The sequence below is a fragment of the Electrophorus electricus genome, chromosome 3 (genome assembly GCF_041902795.1).
Source record: "Electrophorus electricus isolate QZ-2024a chromosome 3, ASM4190279v1, whole genome shotgun sequence".
NCBI classification, from domain to species: domain Eukaryota; kingdom Metazoa; phylum Chordata; class Actinopteri; order Gymnotiformes; family Gymnotidae; genus Electrophorus; species Electrophorus electricus.
Window position 1 is genome coordinate 34,954,906 of NC_137499.1, and position 14,315 is coordinate 34,969,220.

At 38.8% G+C, this 14,315-nt stretch overlaps 1 protein-coding gene across 1 annotated transcript; it reads right to left on the bottom strand.

Annotated features, from left to right (window-relative positions):
- Window positions 1-14: 14 nt before the first annotated feature.
- Window positions 15-10,419, bottom strand: cbx1a (chromobox homolog 1a (HP1 beta homolog Drosophila)). The gene is made up of 6 exons (XM_026998010.3): window positions 10,258-10,419; window positions 6,970-7,073; window positions 4,849-5,023; window positions 3,388-3,571; window positions 3,000-3,094; window positions 15-2,020 (listed from the first exon to the last, which is right to left on the bottom strand). Exons 2-6 carry the CDS (start codon window positions 7,016-7,018, stop codon window positions 1,876-1,878), a joined length of 648 nt encoding a protein of 215 aa, XP_026853811.1. The 5' UTR covers window positions 7,019-7,073; window positions 10,258-10,419; the 3' UTR covers window positions 15-1,875.
- Window positions 10,420-14,315: the final 3,896 nt, after the last annotated feature.

Consider the following 14,315-nt stretch of genomic DNA (forward strand, 5'->3'; position numbering starts at 1 on the left):
AAAACAAGCAACACTTAATAAAAAACAGGATTTATTTATTTTTTAAAAGATGATACTTTCAAAAACGAAAAATGACAGGTTTCACATAGAAAGCGCAGGAAAGATTACAATAACCGTAACATAAAACGTCGACTGAAGGAAAGCAAAATTCCCCCTTAAAATCAGTCAAAGAAAATAGCACCACTAAAAACACAATAAGTATTGAATGGGAGATCGAGTCACTAAACCAAAAACCAACTGAATCAACTAAAAAAAACTAGGGTTTAAGTGGTAGTCCAGCATTTTTAAAAAAAGTTGCTCCAATGGCAATATCCAGGTTTGACGGGGGAAAGTTTTTCAGAAGTAGTGCTTTATACGTTTAGACTTGTGCCATTTTACAGATACGCCTTGAAGCAGTTAATCAGAACTTTTCTGAAAATACTTTTTAGGTGATGGACTCTGTTCAGTTACTAAGGACAACAAAATCGTTTTCTCCAAGTGAAATGCAGCGTTTTGATACAACACTGGTTTGATGTGAAACTACCCACTGGATAGTTTTCTCCAAGTAAAATGGCCAGGTAAAAATCTCCTTGCTGACCTTTAAACATAAATCACACTGACAGGGTTTTGGGGAAAAGTAGTTTTCAAAGCTGAATTGTAACACATTTTTAAACTGATTTTTTTTTTTGGGGGGGGGGGGGGGGGGCAATAAATCTGAGGCATTACCTCAAAATGTCATGGTTGAATACCTTGTGTGTGATCTGGCTTCTATGAAATGCAGCTGACATGATAAAGTCCCAGTCAGGATTAACTGTGAAACATTTAAGTACTGCTGAAGGTTTTAAACAGCATTGCAATTTCATGCAGTGCCTCCAAAATAGGAATTCTTAGAATGTTCCTTCCCTTACTTTAAATCTAAAATCACTGATAAATCTATTTAAACAAAGAGATTAGGCAAATACAGAGGAAAACCCATTATTTACTGAGTAACACAAGAGGTAAAACAGTACAGCAAATAAACAACTGCTGTTTCTCAAACAGAACCCTAACAGCAGCAAACTTCAGTATTGCATCTGTGATGTCATGGGGTGCCATGTCAGAGCTTTGCACGCTTTGAGTGATGACTCCTGCATCGCTGTCTCATAACACAAAACCCTTCCTTCCTATTGCATTTACTGCATCAACCACAGCCACACTATAGAACATTCTGGACCTACCACATAGAGCACTGGTGGCTGCTGCTGCTAATGAGACCATGTCCTCGGTTGCAAGGAGCTAGGACTGGAATCCTTGGAGCATGGAATAAACACTGCATACTTACTGCAGTACTTAGTGGGAGCCCATATTTAAAAGATCAATAAAAACTTACATATACAAGACAACATTGTATAGAAAGAAAAAACAAAAACAAAAACATATATACATATATCACTTTTTTGTACGTATGGACATTAAGGAATCATGGCCCTTACATTCTTACAGCAAACATGTAAAATATTAAGGTAAAACTTATAACCCAAAACAAACCTGCAAGACAACCCACTAGGAAGCTGCCAGCACTGATCTCGAGTGATCTAGCAGCTTGGTAGACTACTTTTCCCATACCCTCAAAAAAAAAAGCTAATGAAAGGAGGAGATATTAAATGGAGAAGGGATTCTGTGGTTAGTATAGAGAAAAACATCCACTTTGTTCCCTTAAGGACTTTCCAACTCAATGTTCTCCAGATGACCTCCAATTCTGCATTCTTGTGAGTTCTACACAATATCGAGTGTCCATGGTTTATGGCAAGAGTTAAAAACAGCAAAAAGCTTTCTGCTGCCCCATCCTTGTTCCTCTCCTCCTAACATCACCCAATGTTTCTTAGCCACCCACTGACAACACCACCTGTCCGTTGGTTAGTTCTTGTCATCTTTCTTCTCCTCTTCCTCCGTGGGGTAAGAGTGCCATGTGAGCCGTTCCTCGTAAAAGGAAATGACAACCTGTGGGCACTTCACATTGGCTTCCTTTGCTGGCACAAGATCTGCCTCGTCTGAATTCTTCCTGCAGAGCAACATTACACATACAGTAAAGCTCAAAGTGAGGCCAACCTTGCTATATAGACTTATGAGTCAACTATATGTCAGAAAGAAATGCTTTCATTTACACACTAAAATGTGAAAGGGAAAAAAGACATCCAGATCCTTTTCCAAGACGACAGTGAAAAATCTTGCATTTACAAGAATCCCTACCTATCTTTTACTCACTAAAGTATAAACCAGGAATGGATAACACCAGTCATGTCTCTATTATATTAGGCCTTTCATGGTTTTAGCTGTTACATAGAAAAGAAACTGCCATGCTGTGGCTTTGCAGGGCTAGATATGCCCATCCCTGGTGTAGGTTCCAGCCAGTGTGATTAGTCATCTACAAGAGCTCCACAGACAGATCCAACTGCACACAAAATATATAGTTCTCTGTGACATGAAAGAAAATCACAACTGTCTTTCACAACACAGGAACCCTTGACGGATTCCAGAGCCATATATTTACCACACTACCTCAAAAAAACTTTCCACCTGTCCACGCTAAACACTGCAGGTGGGGCTGCACCACCTCAGCATATGTGCATGCAGAGGCAGGCTATGCGTAGGCACATTTGCTATGCTTCCAAGTACTAGTCTAGAAAAAGGCTTGTGCACATGGTACATAAATCATAGGATCCAAAGGAGAGCAGAGTCAAGAATGTAGATTTTACAGTGCATGTGTGTATTCGAAAGGAACACACCGACTGATGTGCATTTGGGCTTTAACAATCATGCTAGTGGGTTTTTGTTGTTTTCTTCTTTGGTTTTGCCTTCTGTGGGCTATTCTATATGGATATTACACTGCTTAGGTTTTTTCAGAGCTGGAACAGAAACAAAACTGTGCCCTGGCTGAGGGTCGTCAGAAACAGGCCAAGATGGTCTTCCCCACAGCCTCATACCTGATTGACTTGGAGGCAGGAGTTGTTGTTTGGGCAGAACTAAATATCTCCACTTACCACTTCATGAGGAACATCAGTTCTCCACTGGAATCTGTGGCTCCAATAATGCGCTCAGGGTCCAATCCCCGCGCAAAACCCCTGGGTTTTTCTTGCTGCAGGAAATCCAGATTAAGAACACGTTCCAACCTTCAGGCTGCAGTTCAAATGTGGGCTGCCATTTTGAGTCTCTGAGTAGGTACGTTAACTGCAGCTGAAGTGTCGCTATTCTCAGAAATGAAAGTGGTTCTCATCTGATACACCTTCAGTTGACAACTGATTTCTCAGTAAAAATCAGATTCATTTCTCTGTTAAATTCTTTTTTTTCCCCCCCTTAATATTTTTGTGAAATTGAGTCCAGGGCTAAACTCAGTAGGCATGTCCACAAAGCAAGGGCACAGAATCTCACCTCGTCTTTCCTCTTCTTAGGCCGGCTTTCTTCACTGCCCGCTTCGTTGTCCGACTCACCCACTTTCCTCTTGGTGCCCACCTCCTTTCTCTCTCCCTCGCTGGCCTTCTTTTGAGACTGTAAGAACTCTGCTATCAGGTCTGGACAGTCAAGGTTGTCTTCAGGTTCCCAAGTGTTGTCTTCGCTGATGAGGATATTCAAACGGTCATAAAACTGTCTCTCTAGAGTCAGTTGTTAAAACACATTGCAGGAATAACAATCTTTAAATAGAAACTAACATGGGTTGCAGGGGTCATGAATACCAGGATGGGATTCCATAAATTCGAGTCTGTGCTAGAGAGCTTAGTGTTGTTTTTTCTATTGATCACTGTGGTCTGATAAATACCTCGGCACTTTGTTGAGGATTTAAAAAAAAAATAAAAAATAAATAAATAAAAATAAAATAAAAATCGCCATACAAGCAAGAGAACCAATTCACAGGTTGTAAAACACTAAGACCACTCATTACTTTTAAAACCTTTCCAGTTTTAAAAGTTCAATGAATGCTATGAATGCTGTTTCTGCACATAAATAAAAGAAATGATGATTTAGTGCTGGCCTAAATCAACTGCACCAAATTCAGTGACCAGAGAACTCTTAAGATGGCTTTACACTGCGATTCTACCAGTCTTCTACATTTGCAGCAGGTCATACTGTACAAGATGCTGCAGGTGAAATCTTGACCAAATTCCATGAGTGAGTGTGTGATCTCACATGTGCTGAAAGTCAAACTATACAATAAAGATTTTCTGGCAATAAACCCAGAATAATAGAAAATTATATTCTGTTTTGTGTCCATATGCCATTTAATTTTGCCAAAATGAGACATCAAAAATGCACTCTCTCCAGAGCCACAATGAACAAAATGGCTTTGAGGTCCTCATACTTTGTTTTAGTTTGGCTATATAACCATTCATTTGTAGTTGACATGTGGGGGGGGGTGTGTGGCTACTGCCTATTGGTTGTATTCAGATGTTCACCCTAGCAGTAGTTACACTGCGAGATTTTTGGAGACAAATTTAGGAGCAAGGCTGTCTTTGGTCACAGAGGCTCTAAATCGGTTGCCATCGAGCATGACATTGGTCGATGAATAGCCAAAGAAAAATTGCACAATCTGCAATGTTCGTCTACAGCAGCATAGTCTCAGTCTGGCTTTAGCCTTGCTGTGCAATGGGAAAAACAAAACCCCTTAAAGACTTTGAATGCTTATGCAAATATAAAGTTCTCTCAAACTAAACTTGGGAATTTTCAGGCCATACTGCTAGCCACATTATTTATTTATTTTTAACCAAAGGCTGCATCTAGGATATAAGCTATTATGATATTTGAATGATACATTAATGTAACATGCAGTTCCAGGTCAGAGGAAAACAGCAACAACTGCAGAAGACCCCTGCGCTTGCATGTGTCTAGTGCACTCACTCTGAAAAACCCTTCCATTTGAGGAGGTACTCAGTCCTGCCCTTGACTACGCGCCGGTCCAGAACTTTCTCGACCACATACTCCTCCTCCTCCTCCTCCACCACTTCCTCCACCTTCTTCTTGGTCTGTTTCTTTCCACCAGTGGTCGCCAGCTTGACATCTGCCTGTGGGGGTACTAGAGAGCAGAAATGTTTGAAGAGCTGGTAAACAAGTTATTTTTCTTGATTATTTCAACAAATAGGTTGGTACTGTAGAAAGAAAAGAACAAACATATACTGATGGTACATCTCTGATGGGTTTCAAGCCAAAAAAAACCTTCAGTTTATTCATTCCAAAGTTTAAGCGGTGTCCGATTTCAGGTGTGTAGACCTTACATAAAACAATCTTCAAGACCCAACAGCCTCTCTTCACATCCCACTAGTTTGCAATATTAAAGCAACAAATAAATGATAATCTGCACTGAAGTAGTGAAATCCACCTAAATCTATTCAGGCACAACTCTGAGCAACCCAATTCAAAGTCAGAATAATTTGATCAGGCAGATCAGACTAAATGGTCTCAGAAAAAGCATGGTGTGGTTAAGGTAGCCTTATTTTTTCCATTTCTATTACAGCAAAGCCATCAGGCTCTAGATCTCTAGTCCTCATGTACCTAAAAGGCTACCCAGCAGATGATCATCTGGACTTTATAGGTAATCACATTCCAGAAATGGCAGATATCACCACTGTATACAAACTAGTACTCAAAACACCTTTTCATTTCATTCATATTGCTGTAAGATTTCAATGCCTGTTATTAGATACTTCCCGTTGCCAAACATCAACTCATCTTAAATACTCCTTTTCTATATGATGGAGCATATAATCTGTCTGAACATGCATTGCCTTCAAAGCAGAAGTTACAGCATTACTTGGAAATAAACCATATATCAAACATGTCCAGTAGCAAACGATGAGAACATTACATCTATTTTTACTCAAAAGATGATCCATGGTGGGATATTCCCTTCATGTTCCTATCCATCATATGACAAAAAATCTCAACCTGGTAAGCAGTGAGCCTGTTTTGAAACATGCCATCACTTGTAAAGTTCCCCTTGTGGATTCACTCCAAAAAGAAATGAAATAAACCCACTTATACACCACACAAATTCACAAACACAAATTCAGCACATCCTAAACATTAACCAAATTTCCACAAAGGAAAAACAAAAGTAGGCAGGATGATGGTTTTTCTTTCTGCATTTGAGAGCTGATAAATGACAATCATAAATCCAATTTGAATGTTAAGAGAAAAATCATTTAGTTACTGTATTGCTGTAGTTTTCTGTAAAACACACACATACATTGACTATGTCCCTTAAGTTCTACAAAGACCCTGATGATCAAATATTTAAACATGAATTTTAGGTCTACATTGGCCAGAGAATGTGTGATCAATTCGCTTCAAATAGTCAATAGTGGCTAACTTTGCAAAATCATCTGCCAATTTATCACCACTGATCAGTGATGAACTTCTTTAGTCCCAAATTAGCTTGCTCCACAAAGCCCCTCCTCTAGATGGCATCATGGGGATAAGACACAGATGAGAGGGGATTGGTGGAAAAAGGAACAACTAACAGAAGCCATGAACCCAATGTGGACACAGAGAATATACCCACACTAACATCCAATCAAGGATAGAAGTGGGAAGAGTTTGAACGTTCAAACTTTGGATGCTCCAAATTAAGCAACAAACCTGCATGAAAATTATTGCTGAAACTGGAAAGCAGTATAATATAGGTTTAGCATATGCACCGCGAGCATTCATGTCCTCTCTGTAAAGTGATGTTTCAGAGGCACAGACAGTGACAATCTGGCCACAGCCAGAACTGTGGCTGCTCATCCGCTGAACTAATTAAAGCAAAAACATCAGCACCAAAGAATGGCCAACTACCAATTATCCTATCAATAGCAATAATATACAACTGTAACCAATTATCTACCAATACAGATGCAATTCCAGCAACTTGTAAAACTGCCACCGTGAAGCCAAATCTCCTCCACCCACCCCCAAAACACAAGACAGAGAGACGACAACACAGTGAATTGAAGGTTAGTATAGTAGAAAGATGTGAGACACCTGAGGTGACACTGGGAGCATCACTAGTGGTGCCTGCAGGCCGGCTCATACTCGTCAGGGCAGAGTCTGTGGAACCTTCTGGTTCCTTGTCAACGTCAAAAGAGCTGAACAGAGCAAAAGTGTGGATAAGGGGGAGGGGGAGGGGGAGGGGGAGGGGGTGGGAAGGGTCACAGTTCATGAATCAAGTGATATCAGAGAAAGAATAACAATGCAGCATAAAATATCATTGATAAGATTACACAGCATTATTATTACTATAAATACTATCAATTGTATTATTGCACAAAGTAGCCAATTGCTAACACCGGCACAGTTATTGCAGACAATGTACAAACCACTGTGCTAGTGGGGCTTTTAACTTTTAACCAATAAACCTTTGAACCAATCAAGTTTCGGTAAAATGGTTTACTTGGAATGATACAGAGAAACTGCATTATTATGTCATGTGTAAAGCACTGAATTAAAAACACTGAAGTAGTGATACTTGTAGCCTACAAAATAGAAAAGCTTTTCAAACTATTAGAAGGTAAGTATGACATGACTACTGCCATAAAAAGACTATTAAATGTTAACAGATTAAATTCCAACTATTAACAAAGTTCATTAAAAATGGCAAAGAAAAAACAATCATAGTAGTGCTAAGACACTGCTGTAATTTGCTTATTGCTATAAGGTGACATGTATTGGATGAAAAGTACTTGTGTGGTTAGTCTGTGGGTTTTTATTGTCTACTGTCACATAAAATGCTTGAAAGGTGTTTGAGCAACAAAGTAAAACACTGATTACAATCAGCTCTTACGCTACCTGTTTTCAAAGCAGTAACACTTTGACGGGTATAAAGGTCATCAGATGAAAAGTCTCTACTAAAACTTGTGAACTGCCAGTAACTCCCCACTCACCAGAGCCATTATGAACAAAACAATGGTTATGGTCACTAACATTTGCTACAGGCCAGAACTTGATTGTAGGTTACATACTTAGGATTTGGGGATGGGGTGCTTTAGGCCTCATTCACACAGACCAGTTTTAATCACTTGAAAGCCTACATGCCATTTCATAGGGTCAAAACCACTCATAGTACATTCTAAGCCTATGATCAAACCAAAAAAAGAACATAGGGAAGTCTGATTACAGATAGAGTTAGGATTAATGAATTTAGGAGTGACTGTAAGATAAGCCATTTATAAAGGAAGCACCCCTGCAAGAGAGAATACAGCAGCTGAGCACAGTGGAATTTCAGTGACAAAATTAGACAAGCACCCGAGAACAGAAACAAACCAAAAAACAAGATTAAATCACTCATAGCACAACTGCACAATTTCTCACATAACGAACTGGTTAACTGCTACAGTTGATTTACTAAAATGATACAAGTAATGCATTTCATTTCAGCAGCCATAAGTTTTACTGTGTGCTTTGCCTGCACAATGCAAAGCAGAGTGAGTGTTCTGTCCAATCACGGGTGTTCACATAGCCTGACAAATTTTAGCAGGATGTGCAGAGACTATTCAGAAGTGCATAATCACTCAATAGCAATTGTCACAATAGAGCATACAGCAAGCAGTAGTTGTATCTGGTATAGCTAATTTGTCCATTCAAATTGGCAGCAAACACCTTCTCTCATTGTACCTTTTTCTTCATCAACTTTGTGAGACCACTAAAACACTCATTTGTTACTGATTACAGGATGCTGCCTGGAGAGCATGACATGAATTTTAGAAACAAAACTCCTTTCTTTAACGTCCTAGAAGATTTAGTGCCTGGCTTTAACCTCATGAAAAAGGACAGAATGTGTATGTTTTAAAGAAGACACAAACACTGTTTATCTCTTGTCCAAGTCTGTGAATTAGTGAGATTTAAGTACCATGTACCTCTGAAGACCATACAGCACCATCAAAAAGCAACCTTCTCCTTGTACAGTAAATTCAGATTGGAGTCTCAGTCCACACACTACCAGCTCATCTCCTACATGCACATCTCTCTGCACACCTGCTGGCAATATCTACTAAAACAGGAACAGCCATGCATTCTGACCTTTAATACCTGATTGCCCTGTTCGTCAATAACACATAAACCAACAAGGTTTGTGACAAGGTTTTCTGAAAATTGAGCACATGCAGGTTGCTTCAGGACAGAAATTTGACACTTGTGCATCACTTACACAAATCTGAATGAGCATGGCAAAAAAGAAAACAAAAACAACACACCTCTGCTCATTCGCTAAGCCTAAATGTACTGGAAAAATAATTAAAATTCATTGTTGTTTGCAGTCGTTTATAATCAGCATCGTCCCGTGACAAAATAAAAATTAATATTTTTGTGAATTTTTCATCTTCTAAACTCAACACGAGAAGGGTTTTATAATTTCTAGATTAGTTCAAATCACAAAATTGAAACTCAAACATGTGCAATGTAAACTAGTGGTGATGTGTCGATGCGAGACACCCGATTCCTTGACCTTTTCTACCAGCAAGTACTTTCGCTTCCGGTGCGGGTGAGCGCAAACACATCGGTAACTAGAATATTCGACTCGGTACATGGAACAATATCTTACATGTAGAACACATAAGCAAATCAAGTTTTACTTCAATCTGAATTCACATAGTAGGAATCAATGCATAGTACATCCGTGCTAAAATCAGTACCGTTGCCATGCTGACGAACGCAAGGGAAATCGTTTTTATTTCTTGCAAGTGGAGTGGGTTGAACCAACAAGCAGCGCTTACTACATTGCTCACTAGCTTCTTTAACGTTACCTCTTGCCCTGCTACACTGGCTGGCTAGCCTAAGACTGTACAAAAATGGTAACTAATGGAAACCGTCCACATAAATTAACTGCATCCAAATTAGTTTCCAAATTACTATGTGGAATTCGCTGTGTTTAGAAATCCCCTGTTAGCTACGGGCACAAGACGGACCAATGAACTGCTCCGTCGACACTAACCTATCCTAGCTAACTTGGCTAACTAAGGGCTAGCAGCCTACATGTATCGCTAATGGCTGGCTGGCAAACCTTACACGCCTGGTTCTCCATGTTGACCTGGAACAGAGCTGAAAAATAACTAGATACGAACTGCTAAATCAACCAATAAGAAAAATTTCAGACTCAGCAGACTGTTTTCACTACTCAATGGGTATTTGTTTGCCGTTTGAAAATAATGCAACTAGTGTCGTCAGTTTATTGCCATGCATTCAAAGGTGATCACATTTTTTGAATATGGTGTTGCTAGCACACCCCTCTGTAAGTTAATATTAGTTAAAATGCAGTGAGCATAGAATACGACTTACCGTTAGATTAATAAAACAACGTTGCGACACCCAACTGAGTGTTAAATTAAAAACGTGTTAAAAGTGCTGCAAAATGATTTTTCACAATGTTTGGTGGAAATAGACCCCGTAGACAGACAAAAGGTGCACGCAGTCTTTGCAACCCGCCAATTCTGACGAGCGTGCTTATGCTGGAGACTGTAGAATCCTGGGAATTGTAGTTTTCTTTCCAAGCAGAGCGTACTGGTCCGTTTGCCTGTAAAAGTTTGAGAACGTTTTAGAATTTCTCGGGTTTCTGCGCGAACATACCTTAATTGTGATCTTATTAGTATTTGTCATAATGACAATGAGTTAAACAAGCATTACATTGCGATTGCATTACTGAACAAATGGTTTTACAGTCAAGGTCACTGAAGGAAAAAAGTATGAACTCTAAGCTAGTTAATATGTTAATTATTGGCAATAGCATAAAATAAAGGCTTGCTGTTGCTGTTAACTAGTCTCACACAGAAGTAAGTATTTTGGTACATTTTCAGTTTATTTATAGGGACTCAGATTTAGATCATGAAAATTGTATCTAAAATAAAGAATTTCTTCAATTTGTGACATTCTGTTGTTGATTTGCTTCTTTACTGTCAAGCAGTATGACCAAACCTCTCTCAAGGATTGTAAGCTATCCTAGCCCTGGACCAGCAAAGCAGCACCACACCATCATGCTTGACAGTTGGGTTAAGGTTTTGATGTTTGGTGGTTTGCAAAGTTTTGTATGGCAGTAGTCTCTAAATATAATGTTGAGTACATTTACCAAAGAACTATTGAACACCACTCTTGTTCAGTGTTTTTCTTATGATAGACTCAAGAACATGATATCTTGTGCAATGAATGTGTGCAGATTCTTAGATCTTTGTGGTGTGTTTGAAGATTCTGTGCCATTCATGTACACTCATCTTTGTTGAATGACCACTGATCATACTGAGTTTCTTGTAGTTGTAGGTTGTATGCCTAATTGATGGAAACCCAAATCTTTAGAAATGTTGTGAGACCTTTCAGTTTTATTAGCTTCAACTTTTCTTCAGTTATGCAATAAAATGCTTTAAATATAGAATTTGCTACTGTGAAGGACATGTTGTTTTTTTTATAACGTATATACAGTATGACAGGGTGCAATTATAAAGTATTGGAAACATCTGACTTCTGTTTTACTTAAAAAATCATTAAAAATGACATCTAACTATAATCTCTAAACTGAAAACAGATTGTTTGGTTTAAGGGTTTACCAATTTGTCATTTATTTATATTTATTTCCAATGAGACACGTACAATGCACTTGCATATAACCAGTTCCAGCACACCAAAGATTTATGGTTGTTCCAAAATTCCAAAACCCAGCAGAAGATCAAGGTGACCTGCTCTAAGTTGTTATGGTTAATACTTTCAGCACTGAGTTATGGTGAGTTATGATTGCGACTGATGCGTGTGTGTGTGTGTGTGTGTGCGATGCATTAGGAGGAATGGGTGATGACAATTTATATATATATATATATATATATATATATATATATATATATATATATATATATATATATATATATATATATACTCAAAATAATCAATTGTCATCACCCATCCCTCCTCATGCATTGTGGGAGTTGTCTACTGTATTACTTGTAAGAGATGCAAATCATCTTTATGTTGGAGAAACAAAGAGAAGGCTTGCTGATTGGTTTGTTGAACACCTTCGGACCATCAGAATGAAAGATTTGTCATTTCCAATGGCAAAGCATTTTAATAATGCTGGACCATAATTTGTTATCTGTCTGGATCTCAAGGTCCTACAGAACTATAACTTTGCTGTTTTCCACCACTCTCTGTGGCTCTTCTGAATTGGGGGTATACATCTCATATGTCTTACATATTTTCCTGTATAAGATTCCTGCTACTTGGTTGTGTCTCTTAGTGTATGCTGTCTCTGTAGCATCTTGCACCCTGCTACTTGGTGCTCTTTTGCACAGTTTGTATCTTGGGTATTGTCCGGTGTGATATACCGCTGCTTCAACTGACTTATTGCTTAGTGTTTGTTCTTGTACTGCTATAGAGCCTCTGTGCCTCTGTCTTTCATTCCTGCCTTTTCCAGCCATTGGTGGGATTGTTTTACATCAGACACATTTGCTGTCTGTCAGTGGTACATTTCATAGAGATTAACTTGCCATAGCACCTACTCTGTTTCCATGGCACCCTATCTGCTTAAGGCACTCTTTCTTCAGTCTTCCTTGGAGGCCATTGCTTGGGTGTCATCATGGATGGGCCTTTCCTTCACATTTCCACCTGGTTTACTGCCATTACGAGAGATTTTTTTTATGGTCTTGATGTCAGCAGCTTCCAGCTCTTCTATTGACCAGCTTATTGTGTCTGCTGGGTATCTGATGATGGGCAGATACATGTTTATGGCTTTGATCTTATTATTCTCATTCATCTGGATCGAGTACCTATTACCCCGTGGAAGTACTTGGGTGTTGCTGTTCTTTATTGTTTCTGCCTCATGGTTCCTATGTGATTGGTGAAGCCCTAGGTATTTGTAGCTGTCCACCAGGTTTGTCATATGGCCTTGTGGTATTTCAATCGAGGACAAGGGAGGGGCAAGAGATAACAGAGTGGGTGAATGAGGTCTTGGAAGCCCTAACCAGATGCTTCAGAGACACATTGTACAAACCTAAGCATAAAACCTGTAAGAAAGTATCATACATACATATCATACAGTGTATAATAATAATAATAATAATAATAATAATACAGGATCAGAAATAATAATAAATGAACAAAAGCATATACAAGAATTCCTTCAGAATGATCCATAACATGAAATCCATTTATAATGCAAAGGTATACTACACTGACAAGAAAGTTGTCATGACACAAAAAAGGGAGACAGGCATCCGTACTCAGGAGACAGATGTCCATACTTGGGGGACAGGTGTCTATACTCAGGGGGATAGGCATCTATACTAGGTGATAGGTGTCTATACTCAGGGGGATAGGCATCTATACTAGGTGATAGGTGTCTATACTCAGGGGGATAGGCATCTATACTAGGTGATAGGTGTCTGTACTCAGGGGGATAGGCATCTATACTAGGTGATAGGTGTCTGTACTCAGGGGGATAGGCATCTATACTAGGTGATAGGTGTCTGTACTCAGGGGATAGGCATCTACACTAGGTGATAGGTGTCTGTACTCATGGGGCGGGCGTCTGTACTCGACAGAGGAGGAGCAAAGGTGGTGGCTTGCCGTAGATGCATCGATGACGTATACATCCACAACTAAAATTTATAATGAGGAAAGAAAAACAGAAAACTGTGTATTCAGATCAGTCTAGTCCAATTCAAATGCTGCATTGAGATCAAGCAGCATGAGGAAGGAGATGTAACCATGCTATAGCCTTAGTAATTTATTACCTTAAACAGTACCATTTCTGTACTGTGATAAGGCCTAAATGCTTTGTGGAATATTTCATGCATACGATTCCTATAGAAGGTTTATCTTTGCTGAGCTATATCTATCTTTAGCATCTTATAAATGAAAGCAAGTTTTGAAATTGTCCTGTAGCTGGACAACTCATAGAGACCAATTTATAGTTTCTTTCAAAGGTCTGATAACCACTTATTTTAAAGTCTATTTTTTCCTGCATTATTTCTATATGTTAATTCATATAGTGGCTCAAATATATAATACTTTCTGGTGAAGTGAAGGAATCCAGACAGTCTAACAATCTAATAATATTGCTCTACCATATATTCTTGTATCAGTTGTGTGCCTAACTACTTTTATAAGGGCTGATGTGCATATATTGATGTTCAGATGTCTTATTAATAATAGAGTATACATATTACAAAGTTCTTATGACAGCGTTCCTGTTAAAGGTAAGGCATACACTAATATACCCAACAGTTTTGCATTAAAACATGTTCATTCAAAGCCCATTAATTGAAAACTCTCCATTAAACACATAACACCAGTTCTATCAGTTTATATATTATCTTGATTGGCCTGCAGTGCTCATGTAATTTATAATGTGATAACTT